The sequence below is a fragment of the Seriola dumerili genome, unplaced genomic scaffold (assembly GCF_002260705.1).
Source record: "Seriola dumerili isolate Sdu_G_001 unplaced genomic scaffold, Sdu_1.0 BDQW01001124.1, whole genome shotgun sequence".
Classification (NCBI taxonomy): domain Eukaryota; kingdom Metazoa; phylum Chordata; class Actinopteri; order Carangiformes; family Carangidae; genus Seriola; species Seriola dumerili.
Window position 1 is genome coordinate 3,474,464 of NW_019175379.1, and position 16,580 is coordinate 3,491,043.

Below are 16,580 nucleotides of genomic sequence, written 5' to 3' on the forward strand. Positions count from 1 at the left end.
CTGCACTTATTTATATCAATCTAGCACATAATACTTCATGACCAAACTTAAAATCCCTCTGAGTTTCATTGATGGAGACCTAATGTGATGATAGATAATATCTATTTATACAAAAATGACACTTTCCTTTAATTTTATAATATCAGGTGTTCATGAAATCAAACCCTGTGGATGATACTACACACGGTCAACAGTTTTCTAGCCATTCATTGTATTCACATTCTGTAATAAAGTGACTTTCACTGTTAGTGGTGGGGTCCGCCATTCCCGCCTGGATTCAGAGCACCTTCTCATGCATGATGGATTTCGCAGGAAACCAAATGTGATCCAGAGTTTACTGTTTGACTTTCTTCACACCTGGTCAGCTGCATCAAGTCGCTGCTAATGCAAACCCCATGTTCTCTACTGCTGCAGTGGAATACGGTGTGGGTTTTATTGTGAAGGAGTCGCAGGACACACGATGTATTTGCCACTGAGATCAGCTCTGACGAACCGTTTGTCAAAAATATGTCTGCAAAACAAGACAATCGCCATTTTCTGGAATTTTGTTTTTTGTGTGTGTGTGTTTTTTCTTTTGGTTTTTTTTTTTGGAGCAGTTAAAATGGGGATTTTGAAAAGAGAAGACAACATGACCACCCCCCCCACCCGTGGAAGCTACAACCTTTGCTCACTTGGGCCCCTAACACCCCCCCCCCCCTTCCCTAGCAACAGAGAGTCCCTGACCTTCCTCAGCACGATGACGCCCGCCTGGGTGCTCCTATTGGTGACGATATCAAACATGCCGGGCCCGTCGCTCCCGATAATCCTGTAGTCCATTTCCGCGTTCTCACCGATGTCAGCGTCCATGGCTCGAATCACCCCCACTGCACCCCCGAGCTCGGTGGACTCCGACACTCTGAACTCATAGAGGGCTGCAGAGACACAATTTGAATGTGTGATTTGGTGGTCGCATGAAAAGAAGAACTGCACGATCAGGGCAACAAAAAAAAAAAAGTGAAACGCTGGAGAAAGAAAGGCTCAGGACTGAAAGCGAGTCTGACACTTAGTGTGAGAGCACGGCCATGACAACCAAAATTATGTGTCCTTGATTTTTCTTTTCATGTCCATTTCCATTTTTTCCCACACAAAGATTCAATTAATTTAAAAGGCGCATCGATGCTATTAAAGATTTTATGAATCCAGAAGCATTAATGGCCTTAAATGCACCTCGAGATAATAGACAGAAAACAACAAGGACACACCAGCCAAAAAACAAACACCACAACCCCTGAACACCCAGCAAACGTCATAACCTCAACATCTTTTTATGACCCCGTTAGTGAATAAAGAAAAACTGTGAGCGGGTGAGTCACAGAGCGAGAATACAAGAGAGCAGGTCAGGAAGAGAGTGAGTCAGAGCCAATCAGAGAGCGGCAATATAAGAGCCAGCCGGGGAGAGGAGAGTGTGTGAAAAGAAGAAGCCGAGTGGGAGATTTAGTGCTGCAACATTTGTAGATCAGCTGTGGAGCAGACATTTCATATGCGGTAAAACATATTTCATTTCCAAAACAGACATTTGGCCTTTTAACAGAAGTTGCTACAAGCGGTATTGACTCAGTACTTGGAAGTTTAGGATGTAGCATAAATTCTGGGCCAATTTGCTCAACATAAATTAATTGCTTCTTCTTCTTCTTCTTCTTTTTTTTCCTTTTTATTTTGTGAGATGATTTCCTGGTTTGAGGCAGATAAATTGATGGCTGCCTGTCGGCCGCACCGGCGCCCGGCTGCATCTCGTATGCTTAAATAAATAGCTGGACCGCAGGAGGGAGCGGGTGTGATATACACACTGCCTGCGGAGACAAACAGCACTGACACACTAATAAAACATGCTGACAGTGTTTTGGCAACGCCTGAGTCGGCAGGTCGCTGTGACGCTGACACTTTGCCTCCACACACACAAACACACACACACACACAAACACACTGAAAGTGACACACCAGGAGAAGGTTTCCCTAGGCTAACAGGTATTTAGCATTGGGTGGAAAAGAAGAGGCATCACTCCGGCAGACAACAATGATATCGCTTCCTGACACTCTACCTCCTCTGGGTGTCCCATTACAATATTTCTTTCTCTTTCTCCCTCTTTCAATCTCCCTCCACGCTGCCAACACCCCCCTTCCATCACAGGCTGTCTCTCTGTCGTCTGCCTCACTCTTCTTCTTTCTTCCTCTATCTTCCCCTCCTGTCATCTCCTCCATCCCTGTCGTATCCATCTCCCTCCCTCCTCTCACTGTTCATTCATTGGCGGTGAGGCTGAGATGACAGCGTCTGTCCCCCACCACCCGCCCCTCCCATCCCCCACCAAAGCCGGTGGGAGGGTGAGAGGGGGGGTTTCTGCGGTCGCGTGTTTGCCTTGAGTTCGCGGCTGTGCGCACGCGTCGCCCACTGTACAGTTGGCGCTTGCTGTTACTGAGGGGAGACACGACGACACCAGTAATCTGTCAATCTGATCTGGCTGCCGTCGCCGTTTGCCACGTGCAAGGGAGGAAGTGAGATGGAAGGGAGGGGAAGGTGGGGGTGGGGTTGGTGAGAGAGGAAAGGCAGACAATGTGTGAGACTGAAAGAGAGTAGGGAGTAGAAAGGAAGGATTGATGATTGATGAGCGAGAGGGTAACAAAAAAGTGGGGGAAAAAAATGCACCAAGGACAGTTGGAGCACTAAATTGAGAACATTGGTTTTATGGAGTAAAAGGCAGCAGAAGAAAGACTTAATAGCAGAAGATAGACAAAGAGAGAGGAGGAGTAGGAGAGATAAAACCCAGTGAATGTACTCTCTTTATTTAATAGGGATTACAGGGATGATCTGATGCACTTTGCAGGACCCTTCGCTCTGTCATATGGCTCTATATTTAATTATTCACTGCCTTTAAGAGGCCTGCCTCAGTGGCACAAAACCCAGAGCTCCCTGCAATAATCCAAATTCATTCTGAAACTGACACCAGATGGGGGCTGCCTGCCTGGCACCGGCTCACAACTGACAAGTGGTTTTCACAGGCTGAGGATTGGTCACTCCGTGTGTGAGTGTGTGAGCTGTTTCCAGGAGGCTGGACTCACTCTTGGTGAAGCGCGGCGGGTTGTCGTTCACGTCGGAGAGGGTGATGCTGACCGTAGTGGTTCCTGAGAGGCCGCCCATCTGTCCGGCCATGTCTTTCGCCTGGATCACAACCTGGTAGTTTTCCTTGACTTCTCTGTCCATGCCAGGCAGGGCCGTCTTGATCAGGCCTGAGGAGAAAATATTTACAGAGAGAATCGATTGTAAAATCCATCCATCCAATCAAGTCAAGTTTATTTAGATAAAAGGCTAGACTTAAAGGAGGGGTTTCATTTTATTTATTTTTTTTGTATTAAAGAATGAGCCCCATCAGTGTTTGTTTTGCAAACTGGTGAAAATCTGGGAAACAAAAACAAACGACCACACATAAAAATCTTGGAGAAAATCCCATTTGCAGCACAAAACTCTTAACCACTTATTTTCTGTATTTATAGGGACTCTGGTGCATAATCAGCAGCTCATTTGTCCATTTTACTCTCCACTCTCTACAACTGAAAGCATTTTCTGAGGAGTGCTCAACACAAGAGGACCTTATGACCTCGTTGACCCTTCAGCTGTGGTCACCGGTGTCGTTTTGGAGCAGCAAACATGAACTTTTGGATGTGTGGGAACATAAAATACAAGCGACTACCAGTTTAAACCTGCTGCTTTTCAACAATCAGGGTATTTTTCTATTGAAATCGATAAAAAAATACAAACCGATGATCTTTTGTTATCCAATATGTGAAGCTATATAATAGCTTATATAGCATTCTAACTCCAACATAAGCACATAATATTGGGTGCAGCATCTCAACATTACCTTTGATTACATTAGTTTATGTTTCGTTACTGCAAATATGTCTTGTTATCACTACAACAACTTATTATAATTTATCTACTGCAAACAGAAGCAAAGGGAGTGTAAATGATGATGCATGTATGCCCAGTATGAACAATGAACCAGTAAACAGTACGAACTGTTTATGTCAAAGTGTTAACATTAAACCAATAAACAGTGTGGAGATGAAACAATTAGTTGATTCTTTAGATGAAAAATAAATTCCACAGATTTTGATAATAAATGAATAATTCAAGTCATTTTCCGAGACAAAAAAACACCCCAACATCCTTAATTAACACTTCTCCATTGTGAATATTTGCTGCTTTTCTCTGTTTGTATAAGCTATATAATCTTAAACTGAATATTTTTAGGTTTTGGACAAAACAAAACATTTACTTTGAGTCTGAGAAACTGTGATGGACATTTGTTACTACTATCTGGCTTTTTTTAGACTGAAATTTCCACTAATTCATGAAAACGATCGTCAGAGGATTCACAGATAATGAAATTAATTGTTAGCCCATATGAGTGATGACTCTTTAGCTCAGTAGTGGGTCGTTTTTAAACCATGCCAGACTGACAGGTTTGTGTACAACCTTCATAAAAATCAACCCTCCATATGACATAAAACTAATGGACTGTTTCCACAGGTGGAGTGCATATATCTAATAAAAAAATTTAAAAAAAATCCCTATGCTCACCTGAAAGATTTTGCATCAGCTGTATTGAATTAATGATGTTTCATTTTTTTGATTTATGCATCTACAGGCCAGATAATTAAACCACTAAGAACATTTTATTACTGAAAGGTCAGTGCTCTTGCTCAGTATGCGCGGCAGCATGGAGCTCAGTGGCCACCCAGGAGCACATTTTGGTGTCTGTGTTCTCATGATTTATCTGGTAAGTGGACCAAAGGGCCGGCCCTAACCAAAACCACAGCGTATTCCTTTAATTTTCCGAGTGTAGCGTTCGCCTCCAAATGTATTCCGCATCATTTATCTCCTCTTTGGAATTAAGACTCTGTTAATGTTCAGCCTTTCAAGTGCCGTGCAGTTGCTTACTTCTCCGCTCTGACACGTTAGATCTCTAGTTTGGAGTCAGGACAGAGACCGAGTGAAGCGGTAATTGGCAGCATATTCAAAAGGTGTGCTCCATCTCCCATCAGAGCCGGTCTTAAATCCTGTCTGCTATTACACGTTTGAAATTGAAGCTTCATAAAAAGAGAGGCAGGTGGAGGGGGGATAGAGAGAGAGATAGAGAGAGAGAGATAGAGACAGAAATGGAGTGGGAGAATAAAGGTGAAAAAATGTTTTCACCCTAAATAAACTGCTTTGACAAACTTCACCACTTTCAGCCTGAATAGATGATTCATTGCATATCAAACAACAAGGAAGAGGGAGAGGCTGACGTGGCACATCACTCAGCCTCAGATCACACTGGCCTACACTGTTCAAAAGGGCCCTGCAACTTCTTCTATTCTTCCTCCCATACATAACATGACAAGAAGGAAAAGCAGGCACAATGCAGCTCCCTACCCCCCCTCCCACTTACGATGTGCAATATATCTCACGGACAACACACTGTTAAGAGAGCAGCGATCGTTGCGGCGGCGTCGCAGGAAAGGAAGCAAAACGTATAGCAGCTTCAGAAAACGGCATCACGCTCGCTCTATATCTCTGTCTACCTTTGTTATTGCTTAATGACTACAATACACACACACACACGGAGGAGGAGAGGGGAAACAAATCCTGCTTATAATGTGATGTCCAGGCATGTCTTTGTGTAAGAGGGGATGTCAGCTTACATACCACATGTGGGATAAACCATATTACTGTTAATCCCTCCGCTAATCTGCAAATGGCTTTTTTTTTTTTTTTTTTTTTTTTTTTTTTTCCCTTTTGTTTAAGCAAAAAAAAAAAAGAAAAAAAGACACGAGCGGGATGTGTTCCAAAGCGCACATTAATGATTAAAACTAGCAAGCGGTTAGATTTTGGGGTTGGTGATTTGCCACTCTCTACTATAAATCCCCCCTCGCCCGTCAAGCCTGCGAGATGAGGCTGACGTGTTGTGTATTTTTGGACCGGTTAGAGGAAAAGTTCCTGCATTCCAGGAGTTATTCTGTGATAAACTGTTTTAATTTACTTTCCTGGTAAAGCTCAGCTTGCCTTCTCCATTTAGGCTTCAGTTTGTGATTTGTTATGGTTTCCCAGAATGCCCACCTCCAGACAAAGGGTGTAAACTTGTTACATTCAAGCTGCAGGTTACATATGTAGGTGGAGAGTGCGATGGAAGTAGCATTGTTAGAGCAGGAGGATAAGAGCTTTTCCACTGAAGGAGGGCTGAGGACTTGTGCACATTGGTCAGTAAATAGCAGTCTTTTCAATATTGGGTTTTCTGGGTTTTTTTTCTTTTGTAGTTGTTGTTTCTTCGGGATACAGGCAATCATTTCCATTCCTGGACACAAGTTTAGATAATGTCAGATTCTTTTCAGAAAATTGTTTTTTAGGACTCAATTAAACACAGAAATGACGTCACATTACGTTTGAAAGAAAAAAAAACAAACAAAAAAAACCCAACAAAACGGAGGCAGGAATACAAAGTACACCACCACAGCTGTATATTCAACTACTCTGCAAGAGTATCCCCGGGGTGGGTTTCACATTTAATTCGATACTGACCGGTGTCTGGGTCCACGGAGAAGTACGGCTGGCCCTCCAGGATGCTGTACACCACCCTGGCGCTGTTCCCGTACGTGGCGTCGTCTGCGTCTGTGGCTGTCACCTGAATTACAGAGGTGCCTGGGGGAGGGAGGGAGGTTGGGGGGTGGGGGTGGGTGGAGAAGATTCATGACAATGATTTAGATCAACTCTTCAATACTGCTGAAAATTGCCTGCTGGATAATTGGTTAAGCTGATGCACCTTCTGATGAGGTGTCGGATCCTCTTCTAATCATGCTCATGCAGAATGTGACTGATCATTTCTGTCCCTTTGCATTACCCAAACCAATCTTTATTCCTCGGGCACTTATACCCTTATACATGATTGATTTTCGCGGGTAATCGATAAGTCTTAATGTATTTTTCTAAGTATATCTCTCTAAGCATACAAGCGGCACCAATACCAGCTCTTTGCAAACCCCAAGAAGCCTATTAGTGCATCCACATATCTGGATTGTCTAAGAAGCCAAATATCTGATAGCAGGCGAATGACTGTGATCCATTTTCTCTTCCAGAGAGGCTGAGGCCCTATTTCAGCAGAACAAAGGGAAGCGGTTAGCCAAGTGCTACCTCCCAAATGGCGCCTTGCAGGGCCAAGTGTTGCCTCATTACATGCAGAAGAAAATTAATTGAGTAGAAATATTTAATGGCAAAGTGGTATAAATATAGAATTGTGCAATACAATGGGATAACGACCTCATGAAACTTCACTAATTTGATGTCAGTCGAGATCTGAGAGGATGAGAGGAGAGTTTCCTTCTTTTAAAATCAATGTCATTTGTATGGATGAAGGATGCTGTAGAAATAAAAAAAAAAAAGGCAGAGAGAGAGGAAGACCACGGCTGTCTGATTTGGTGTAAGTGACAGTTCGGAAGGATTCCTGAGCAAGTTCACCGAACCTTGATCACTAATACCTTTAACTAGGGAATTAGACTCAAAGAGGCTTTTCTGACATGGCGGCTTTTAGAAAATATCACTGATCCACATCAGCCATCTCATCGCCGACTTTAAGCTTTTGAGAGAAGAATTTTCTGACAAACAAGTCAGGAATAATCACAGTTTTTGTGCAGGCGGGGTAAATTACCTTGACTGTAATCATTCAGTTGTCAAAGGAGGGGCGCGTCAACGTCGTCCCTGACTGAGAGTCCGAGAGAGGAATGTCACAGCCGTGAGACTATAATAAAACTCAAAGTGTATGTCACATTTAAAGGGGCAGTGTCTCGACGCAGTCACTCGTGAACACATGCTCTGCCAAGCAGTGACATCACACCTCGGTTGTTGCCATGGGCACCCGTGCTGCCCTTAGATAAGTGCCGGCCTCTCTCATGGGGTTGCTGAACCAAGTGACGACTCTGTCACATGTCGGGGCTGCAAGACCGATGTCCCTCAGTCCCCGAAGCATCGCAGAAGCCGCAGCCGCAGCAGCAGCAGCAGCAGCAGAACAGAGAGTTCACTTCATGTTTTCATGCAAGTATTGATTAGGAGCCTTTTTATATTGTTTATCTATATTCATGAGGCCAGTATGTACTTTTGGACGAGAGGAGCGAGAACCCGAGTGCATGGTGAATTAAAGTTTAATTTGCTGCTGAATGACAAGAACAAATGATAATACGAAAACAGCAAATGGTGCTGTCTCAGAATCTGGCACTCCAGAAATAGAATCCACAATTATTCACTGTGATGACACAGCTGACAATGCTGGTAATTAAATTAAATACTGTTTTAATAAGATACAATACTGTATTTAAAAGATTATCTGGACCAGCGCTGTAACCCTCACACAGACGCTTTACCTTGTTTATTCTCTGGTCAGAAAACAGCTCTCGGTCTTTTCTCATTTAATTAGTCGGGCCCTCTTTGTTGAGTCGGCATCATTATTATGATTGATAAAGTCCCATTGATCCAGTAAGACTGGTGTCTCTATCCTATGTGAATCATAAGCCTTTTAATCCAGCTCCTCGCACACACACACACACACACACTTTAATTTGTGTTAACACTTAATTATTGTCTGTTTTAGATCAATACATCTGGTTTTACATGATGAATACAATTTGCTGTACAAACTCCAAAAACTGGTGACAATTATTTTCTTATTTAGTTATTATTTCTTGTTTTATTGTTTATTTTTATTCTCTTATTGTTATTTATTGAGTTGTTTATTGTCTGTTTAAACTTTTCACGCTTGAATTTCCCAGAGAAATCTGGCAGAGAAATCTCAGGGATGAGGACGACTGTGAGGCTACAAGGGCCTAGTCAGTCAGGATGGGGGGGGGGTTGAAAATAAAATAAAAATTACTGTAAGACAGTTTTTATGTCTCAAAACAGAGAAATTACATGTAATGGGGAGTTGCCACGCTAGGTGAAGTTGAACAATAGTAAACATGGATTCCAAAGCTTGACTTTGACACCGACGAGGTTGAAAATACCTTTTCATTTATACATAGTGATGGACAGTCCAGTTAAGAATGAGGAGAAAGATTCTCCAGTGGCAAGAAAACGAGCTCAGGACAACCAGCGGAGAACTGGACAGACTGGTGAATGACCAGTAGTAAGTTGCTCTTTAAACAATGTTGTCCAACTTCTTAAATTTGTTGGTTTGTTAGATTTCCTTTTACTGTATGAGGACAACACCCACTGATCAAGAAAAAAACTAAAATGTAAAATCAGCTACTTAGCCAAGAAAGCTAATTAAAAAGGTTTATACAAAAGTCACTATAAATGACAATAAAAATATTCATTGAGCAAAGAAGCTAAATAATGCTAAAGTAACAATGCAGGAGTAATACTGATCTGTTGTGCTGTGAAAAAGTAAAAGTAGCAGCAGATGGATGGAGCCTCTTCTGATGAAGACCATGAGAGGCCTCTGAAAACAAGTAAGTGATGAACTTTTATACTCAATCAAATCGATATTGGTGCAATTACAATAACCACTGTTCCATTGGTGAGCATCAGTCAAAAACAAGTGAAACGAAAACTGTAGCAGCAACAATCATGACATATATTTACAGCGAGAACTCACCGATGTCGGACATTTCAGGGACTCGGGCCATGTACGGGTCCTTGGTGAATCGCGGCTCGTTGTCGTTGATGTCGTGGATCTTGATGATGAACTCGGACTCGCCCTCCAGCGCCTCGTTGGTGAAGCGATTGACAGCTTTGGCGTGAAGGATGTAGTAGGCCTTCTCCTCCCTGTCCAGCCTCTTGGTGGCGTGGATGTCCCCCGACTTCTCGTCTATCTTGAAGAGGGTCCCCGCCCCCTCCCCGTTGAGGACGTACCTCACACTTCCATCTCCTCGGTCTGAATCTGAATGAAGCTGTGTGGTGAAAACAACAAAGCAAAAAAAGAATAAAAAATAGAAAGATAATAACATGGATCCCTGCAGCACCAAAACATCAATTTCAAGCAACGGTTTGCAGTGTTTTCATTTTAATAAATTCCCACTTTGCTGCTCTCTATTGTTAATTGTTATAGCACAACAGTGATTCCAACTCTGGTTTATGAAAGCTTTCACATTTGCTTAATTTGCTCTTATGAACACAGAGTGTCAGCTCGCTCTTTCCAGGGAGAAATCTGCTGCAGTAGTTAGCATTAGCAGAAATAGCCACAGCGAACAGGAGATTAATCTACTTTTTTTTTTTTTTTTTTTAAAAAGGCGCTGGCCACACTCTTTGATTGACAGGTGATCTCGCAGAAGTGGAGTGCAAAAACACATCCCAGAAATGAGCACTTTGTACCAAAGATCTTAACAATCACATTCCAAAGCAGAATCACAGTTTTCCACTTCCGTATTTCTGCTACACTGTGCACATATCAGCGATCTGACCAATCTGGGCCTTGGCAACCAAACACTGACAGCTTTGATAAGTGCATTTGGTGTTATTTAACAGATTCATATCATCTTTAGTAAACTGTCGGCGACGATACACATTCGTGGCTTCACCCCATCTCGGTGATACTCACATCCTGCCAAGAACAAAACACACACAGCCGGAGTGTTTAAAATGCTGCGTGTACTAGTATTGTTACATGCAGGTTGTCATTGCGCTTTTTTACCGCAGGGCCACAGTGGCATTTTCACAGCGCTGTAAAACAGAATGCCAGTGGGTCGAAGTCTGTGAAGTACCAGCATGAGTGTGCGCACGTCCGCCGCCGCCGCCTGCCAATCCCTGATGGATCAGCAACATGACCGCCATGCCAGAGGACCACGAGAGTCCACTTGTCTGTGGAGCTTCTCATTATTATTTGCTCTCTCTCTCTCTATCTCCTGTTTAATTTTTTATTTTTTTTCTGCATGAATAGCAGCTTAGCATGCTCTGACATTTTAATTCCGCCGCCAAATCCCCCCCAACATATTTATCTCAGAGAACTCATCAAAAGCTTGTCCAGTCGTTTCCCCTCCCACTGCTTCCCTGACTACTTCCCACTCCTCTGCTTTAATAACCAAGGACATGGTAATAATTGCAGGGCGAGGTAAAGGGCAAAAGGAGAGCACATGTTTGCAGACATGGGCAAACATGTCAAGCACAAAATGAAGCAAATGCCATCGAAATGTTTCCCCCCGATAAGTGGGCGCTAAGACGTTATTCTGAGCTCTGTTACTGACACCTCGTTAACTCAGCTGAGCCGGCAACATTTGATTTTGATGGTTTGAATGCATATTTTCCTCTTGAGCCGGAGTTTGTTTTTTTTCTCTCTCTTTTTGTTGTGTCTACAAGCGTTCTTGGCTCTGCCGGTGGACAGACTGAAGGGGGATATTGTGCGTTGCAGCTGGGTCACGTGGGAGCACATTGCAAAATCTCCCCTTCTCATCATATATTAAAAAGCTTTTCATCCCAGGTGCTCGGAAGCTTTACTAATTCATGCTGTTTTATCAGGGCAAAGCTGGCACGTGTGAGATGAACAGCTTTGTGGATTAGCATCTTTAACACTATTTTGTTCGCCTGCTTGAATGCTGGTAAAAATGACTGTTTTCATTCCTTTCTCTGTCTAACAGAGCCAGTCGAGTGTGTTGCAGAATTTTAGCATCTTCGGATTAGGATCTAGAGTGGAGCACTGTTTCATTCACCCACTTGAATTCTGGTCAAAACAACTTTTTTTTTTTTTTTGTTTTTTTTTTTTAATTCTCCCTGTCTAACCAAGCCAGGAGAATCTTGCAGAATTTTATTTGTTTTCTGTTCTGCTTTACAGTACATGCTTCCAAATAGAGACTCTGGCTGAAAACAATCCACTTCAAAATTATTATCTTCCTCCTGCTGTTATAGCTGCAATGTCCTTTTCTATGATTGTCTATCAAGCTGCCTATCTCTGCCGGCACGACAATTCAGTTAATAACTCCTCTCCTTTCGGCTGAGATGGGAGATAGACAGTGTGACATACGCTGTGTCTACTGTCATTTCTATGGAAACAGAGAGATCTTGTGGTTCTGAAGAGTTCCTCTTTGCACCCCTGAAGGATATTACAAGGCAGCTCAGAGTATCGAACTCCGGCGGCTGCTGCAGTGACCCTGTCCCTCCCAGTTGCCCACCTTGCTGGTGAGGAGAATTTACTGCTGCCCTTCTACTCAAATTAAGAGGGGAAAAAAAAAAAAAAAAAAAACCTCTCCCGGAAATCAATGTGGCAGCCCAACGTGCATTCACAATGGCCCTTTGATCAATTTATATCGAAAATACAATTAAACTGTCACAGGGTGAGAAAAGAAAGCCACATGTGCATTCAGTATGGTCACCAAGAAGCCCGGGCACATCGATAGCTAGGCTTTTTTCCTCTAACCTCCTATGGTACCGAATCGTAAAAAAGGCAGAGAGCATGACGCTATATCCATTAACACTGGGACTTTTGGTCTTTTCAAGAAAGAGGAGGACACTAGAAAAAAAACCTCCATATTATCCAATTATTCTGTCTGCAATAGAGGCCACAATTTCCTAAAGGAATAGACTGACATTTAGGGAAATATTTAATTTCTCGCAGTGAGTAAGATGAGAAGATTGATATCACTTTCATGTCTGTCTGGAAAATACAAGGCCACAATCAGCAGCCGGTTAGCTAAGCTTAGCCCAGAAGTTGTTTTAGTGCGGAACAAACTGATTACAGGGTGCTGGTAGGTATATTTACGACACAGACACCAGAGTGGTGTCGATCTTCTCATCTAACTCTTCCCTATTCTTTAAAACAAGTAACTATTTCAACCTGTTTCTGTTTCAGTCATTTTCTTAAAAAGATTAGTATCTGGATCATGAGAGAAAAAAAGAGTCAGGAAAGTTGCTACTCAAATGAAGAAAAATGAGACTTAATTTCAGAGAAAACTTGAAACAAGTTGATTTGGAAAGGTTGAAATATTCTCCCATACTCTGAGAAAATAAGGCTTTTTTCTCAATTACAGACATAAATGACTTGAGAGACAGATTCCTTTTCTGTGAATCAGCTGTGAAGCAAACTATCAAGCATTTACGTAAACCATTATACCATCAATGACATGCTATATATTTCAAAACCTTCCACTCAATTAGCCTTCTCTGCTAAGTGATGCCATAATATTTCCGATGGTTGGCACTTTTTCACAGTGGAAGATATTTATTTCTTTCCCTATGTGCTTCATCTTCCAGTCTGAAGTGGGCTGAGAAGTGAAGTGGTACTCGTCAGACATCTGTGCGTGAGAACTTATAAGCGTGCTGTCTTTGTTTGGGAAATTAATCAGCTTCAAGTGCAGCAAATGTTAGTGCAGGCTCGATCTGGCCGCCATTTGTGCTTCACTCAAGTTAGGCCAAAAAGATGGCACTGGAAATGGGCTGCTTAGGGCAATTAGCCAGTTAGCCTTTAAGGCCTTGTGTCCTGGCCTGTCGAGAACTGGCTGCCTTCTATGTAGCCAGATGGTAGCCTCAGACTGTGCACAAAAATAGCCTATCAAATGTCTGATGATGTGTAAAGTTGAGACATGCGGTCAAGAGCTGCAGAGACTTAAAGGTGAAATGTCAGCAACATACATTTCTCTCTTGTGGACATCTTTTGTTCCGTGTCCCATGCATAATTTACAGCATGGTTTCCTTTAATTATGGACAATTCTCTAGAGTTTATATTTACTTTGCTACAGGGCCGAGGCTACAAATCAGGACACTGAGGTCACGTCCTCACTGTTGTTTCAGAGGATTTAGGGGGGTTTTAACAACCTGAGATGTTGTTTACAACCCACAGTTACACACCAGTTACATTTGATGTCTTATTTAAGGTAGATTTTTAATAAGTAATTTTTGTCATTTTGTTTTTTGTTTTTTTTTTTAATTGTAAAAAAAAAAGAAACTGCCAGTGTAGAAAGAATATTTCAACCTGTATTTTCTAAACTCAAGTTGAAGTTATCTTGACTCTAATGCAGCAAACTGCATCTTTCCTCTTTTGTTTTCAATACAGACAATAACTTCTGGAAAATTATTTGTTTAAATCTACAAGTTGAAATATTATTCTTGCATTGGAAGATTTTTGAACTTGCTTACTTTATGAAGAAATTACTTAATTACATGGACGAAAAATAAATAAACAAAATAAATTGAGATTAAATAAAAGGCTTTGAAACAACATTTAGACCATTACATCGGCTGAAGAGAAGCACAGAAAATATGAAAAAGAACATTTTATAATTGTATGAAAATTACTTTTTTTTTTGTTTGTTTTTTGTAAGAAATTCATTACGGGTGGAGCTTGGGGGAACTTGGACTCCTGACCTCTAAAATCCTGGCTACAGCCCTGCTTCACTGTCATATCCACTCCCCCCTCATTTGAAAACAACTTGGCCAACTATATACTGAAATGCAGAAGAAAAGCCTGAAGGTCTGATGATAGAAAATCAATTAATCTCACCCTGACAAAACCAACAGGTGTCTGAAACAGTAGCAGGCGGGTGACGGCATTGAGACAATCGCAAGGTGCCGTGGCGGTGTGTGCCGTATCTCGCTCAGACATCGCTTCGCCCCTGCAACGCTGTCAGACAGATGTTTGCCGGGCCTCGTCGCCACATGACCTCATCACACCCTTTCCTCCGCCGCTCAAGCTGCGAAGGAGGGGAGCATAATTGAAGTCGCCCCCTCCCAGTGCACAAGCGGGAACTTATTGCCTAATCAACAAACACGGCCGATGTGTGCTCCAGGTCGCCGCTGGGGACCGCAGGGGTTGCCATGGCGCGGGTACAGCCAGGCCTGCGCCATATTGCAAACTCCTTGCCTTTCTGCCAAGGTGAGCAGCTGGTAATGGGGGAGCATGAACGGAGACCAAAAATCACCCCACCCCCCACAAACAAACACACAAAACCCTGCACCTTTCCACTCCACTGCCATAAGATGCTCGAGTCTTTCCCCCAGGATGCCTCAGCCGCTGAGTCGTACAGGACTGGGAAGCATATTATGTCTGTGTTCATCTGCCTTTTTTTTTTTCTTTCTTCTGATTTCCAGCCCATTACTGGAGGCTAGTGTTTGCAGGCGTGTGTGTTTGCGTGCACACTGGTGTGTTTGTTCGTATAGAGAGAACACTGCTCACTTGCTAGGGACTATGTTGAGGAGTCTACCCACCAGGCCCAGAACCACTGGGGCCTATCAGGGGCTGTAAATACTTTATGAGATATGATAGTGCAGCACAAACACTCCTCAACCACAGGCCATTAACCATTTTCTGTGGATATGTGCCCTTTGGTAAAGTAAGAAATAATGAAATAAACAAACATTCTCTTCCCCCAGTGACAGCCCAGGCCCTCCGAGGCCTGTATGCAGCTTGCCTGCTAATGAGAGGCTGTGTACAATTCCCTTCCTGCAGGAAAAGAAAAAAAAAAAAAGGAAAAAAAAAATCATTGGCCAATACAGCAAGATTAGCAAGATTAGCAGCCAACCAGCTCCCCAACAAGAAACTGCCAGTGTCTCCTTTTCCCTCTCGTCTCGATCGCTTCTCTTAATTCCTTCCTGTTCCAACTGCTTTTGTTACACTTGTTCAGGAAAGATTGCAATTTGATTTGTTAGCTCTTCACAACTCGATAAAGCCGTCGTAAAAAAAAAAGAAAAAAAAAAAGCAACTGGGAGAGAGTGAGTTTACCAAATAGCTGGAGACAGGATGTTGTAATTCAAGTGCAGTTTCATCATTCTATCTTATTCTGTGTGTCAAGAGCTGCTCCCTTGTTTATAATAAGATGCCATTGTGTTATTTCCAATTCATTTTTTTTTCAGCACAAACAAAAGTGGTTTTGTTCCATGCTGTGCTCACTGGTTGCTATGATGTCACTAGCAATGACAAAAAAAGACCCTCTCTTTTGTGTTTCTCAGTTGTTTTTTTCTTCTTCTTCTTCTTCTTCTTTCAGGCCCACTGCATTGTGAAAATATGGCCTCCACCTGAGGATACAGATGCAGATGGTTGTTCTCTATGTTGAGCCATGTGTTCAACTCAAAAGCTATTCATTCCCTTTAGGGCCTAATTCATCACTTGTACTTTATCTAGCAATTAACAAACAGTAATTGCAATCAGATAAGATCTACGTACTGCAGTCCTATGTGACAACCGGCTAGTGAGCCGACAATGAGGGAAAGCACCCAGCTGCATGTACTTTGGGGAAACAACAAGCGCTCAGAGTCATGATTAAGTGTGGTACTCGAAGGTTGATGCCTTAATGGCGTCTTCAGGAGACGGGCTCTTAGGCTGCAGCCCCTGGTTTTCTAAGTGTACACTGCACTCAGATAATCCATTCTTCTTTTGCTATTAGTCCTTTTACAACCTAAAAGGACGAGTGGCACATCAATCACCACTCTCTAAAGACAAAGTGGTTTGATCGTGCTTGGTACTTACTTTTGATCTTCATTCATTCTGTTTTTTTTGTGTTTTTTTTGTTCTTTTCAGCTTTTCTTTTCTTTTTTTTTTTTTTTGTTCTTTCTCGTATTTGCTCGCCTTGTACCATAGAGAGCTATGTAATCCTTTTAGACC

At 42.5% G+C, this 16,580-nt stretch overlaps 1 protein-coding gene across 1 annotated transcript in view; it reads right to left on the bottom strand.

Moving 5' to 3' along the window:
• The window catches only part of cdh6 (cadherin 6), a 66,092-nt gene that overhangs the window by 25,542 nt on the left and 23,970 nt on the right, over positions 1-16,580 (bottom strand). Inside the window, exons 3-6 of the mRNA XM_022767216.1 lie at positions 9,654-9,948; positions 6,593-6,712; positions 3,094-3,261; positions 724-911 (exon numbers count right to left, since the gene is read on the bottom strand). Coding sequence (XP_022622937.1) covers positions 724-911; positions 3,094-3,261; positions 6,593-6,712; positions 9,654-9,948 — 771 coding nt within the window. The remainder of the gene's footprint in view (positions 1-723; positions 912-3,093; positions 3,262-6,592; positions 6,713-9,653; positions 9,949-16,580) is intronic.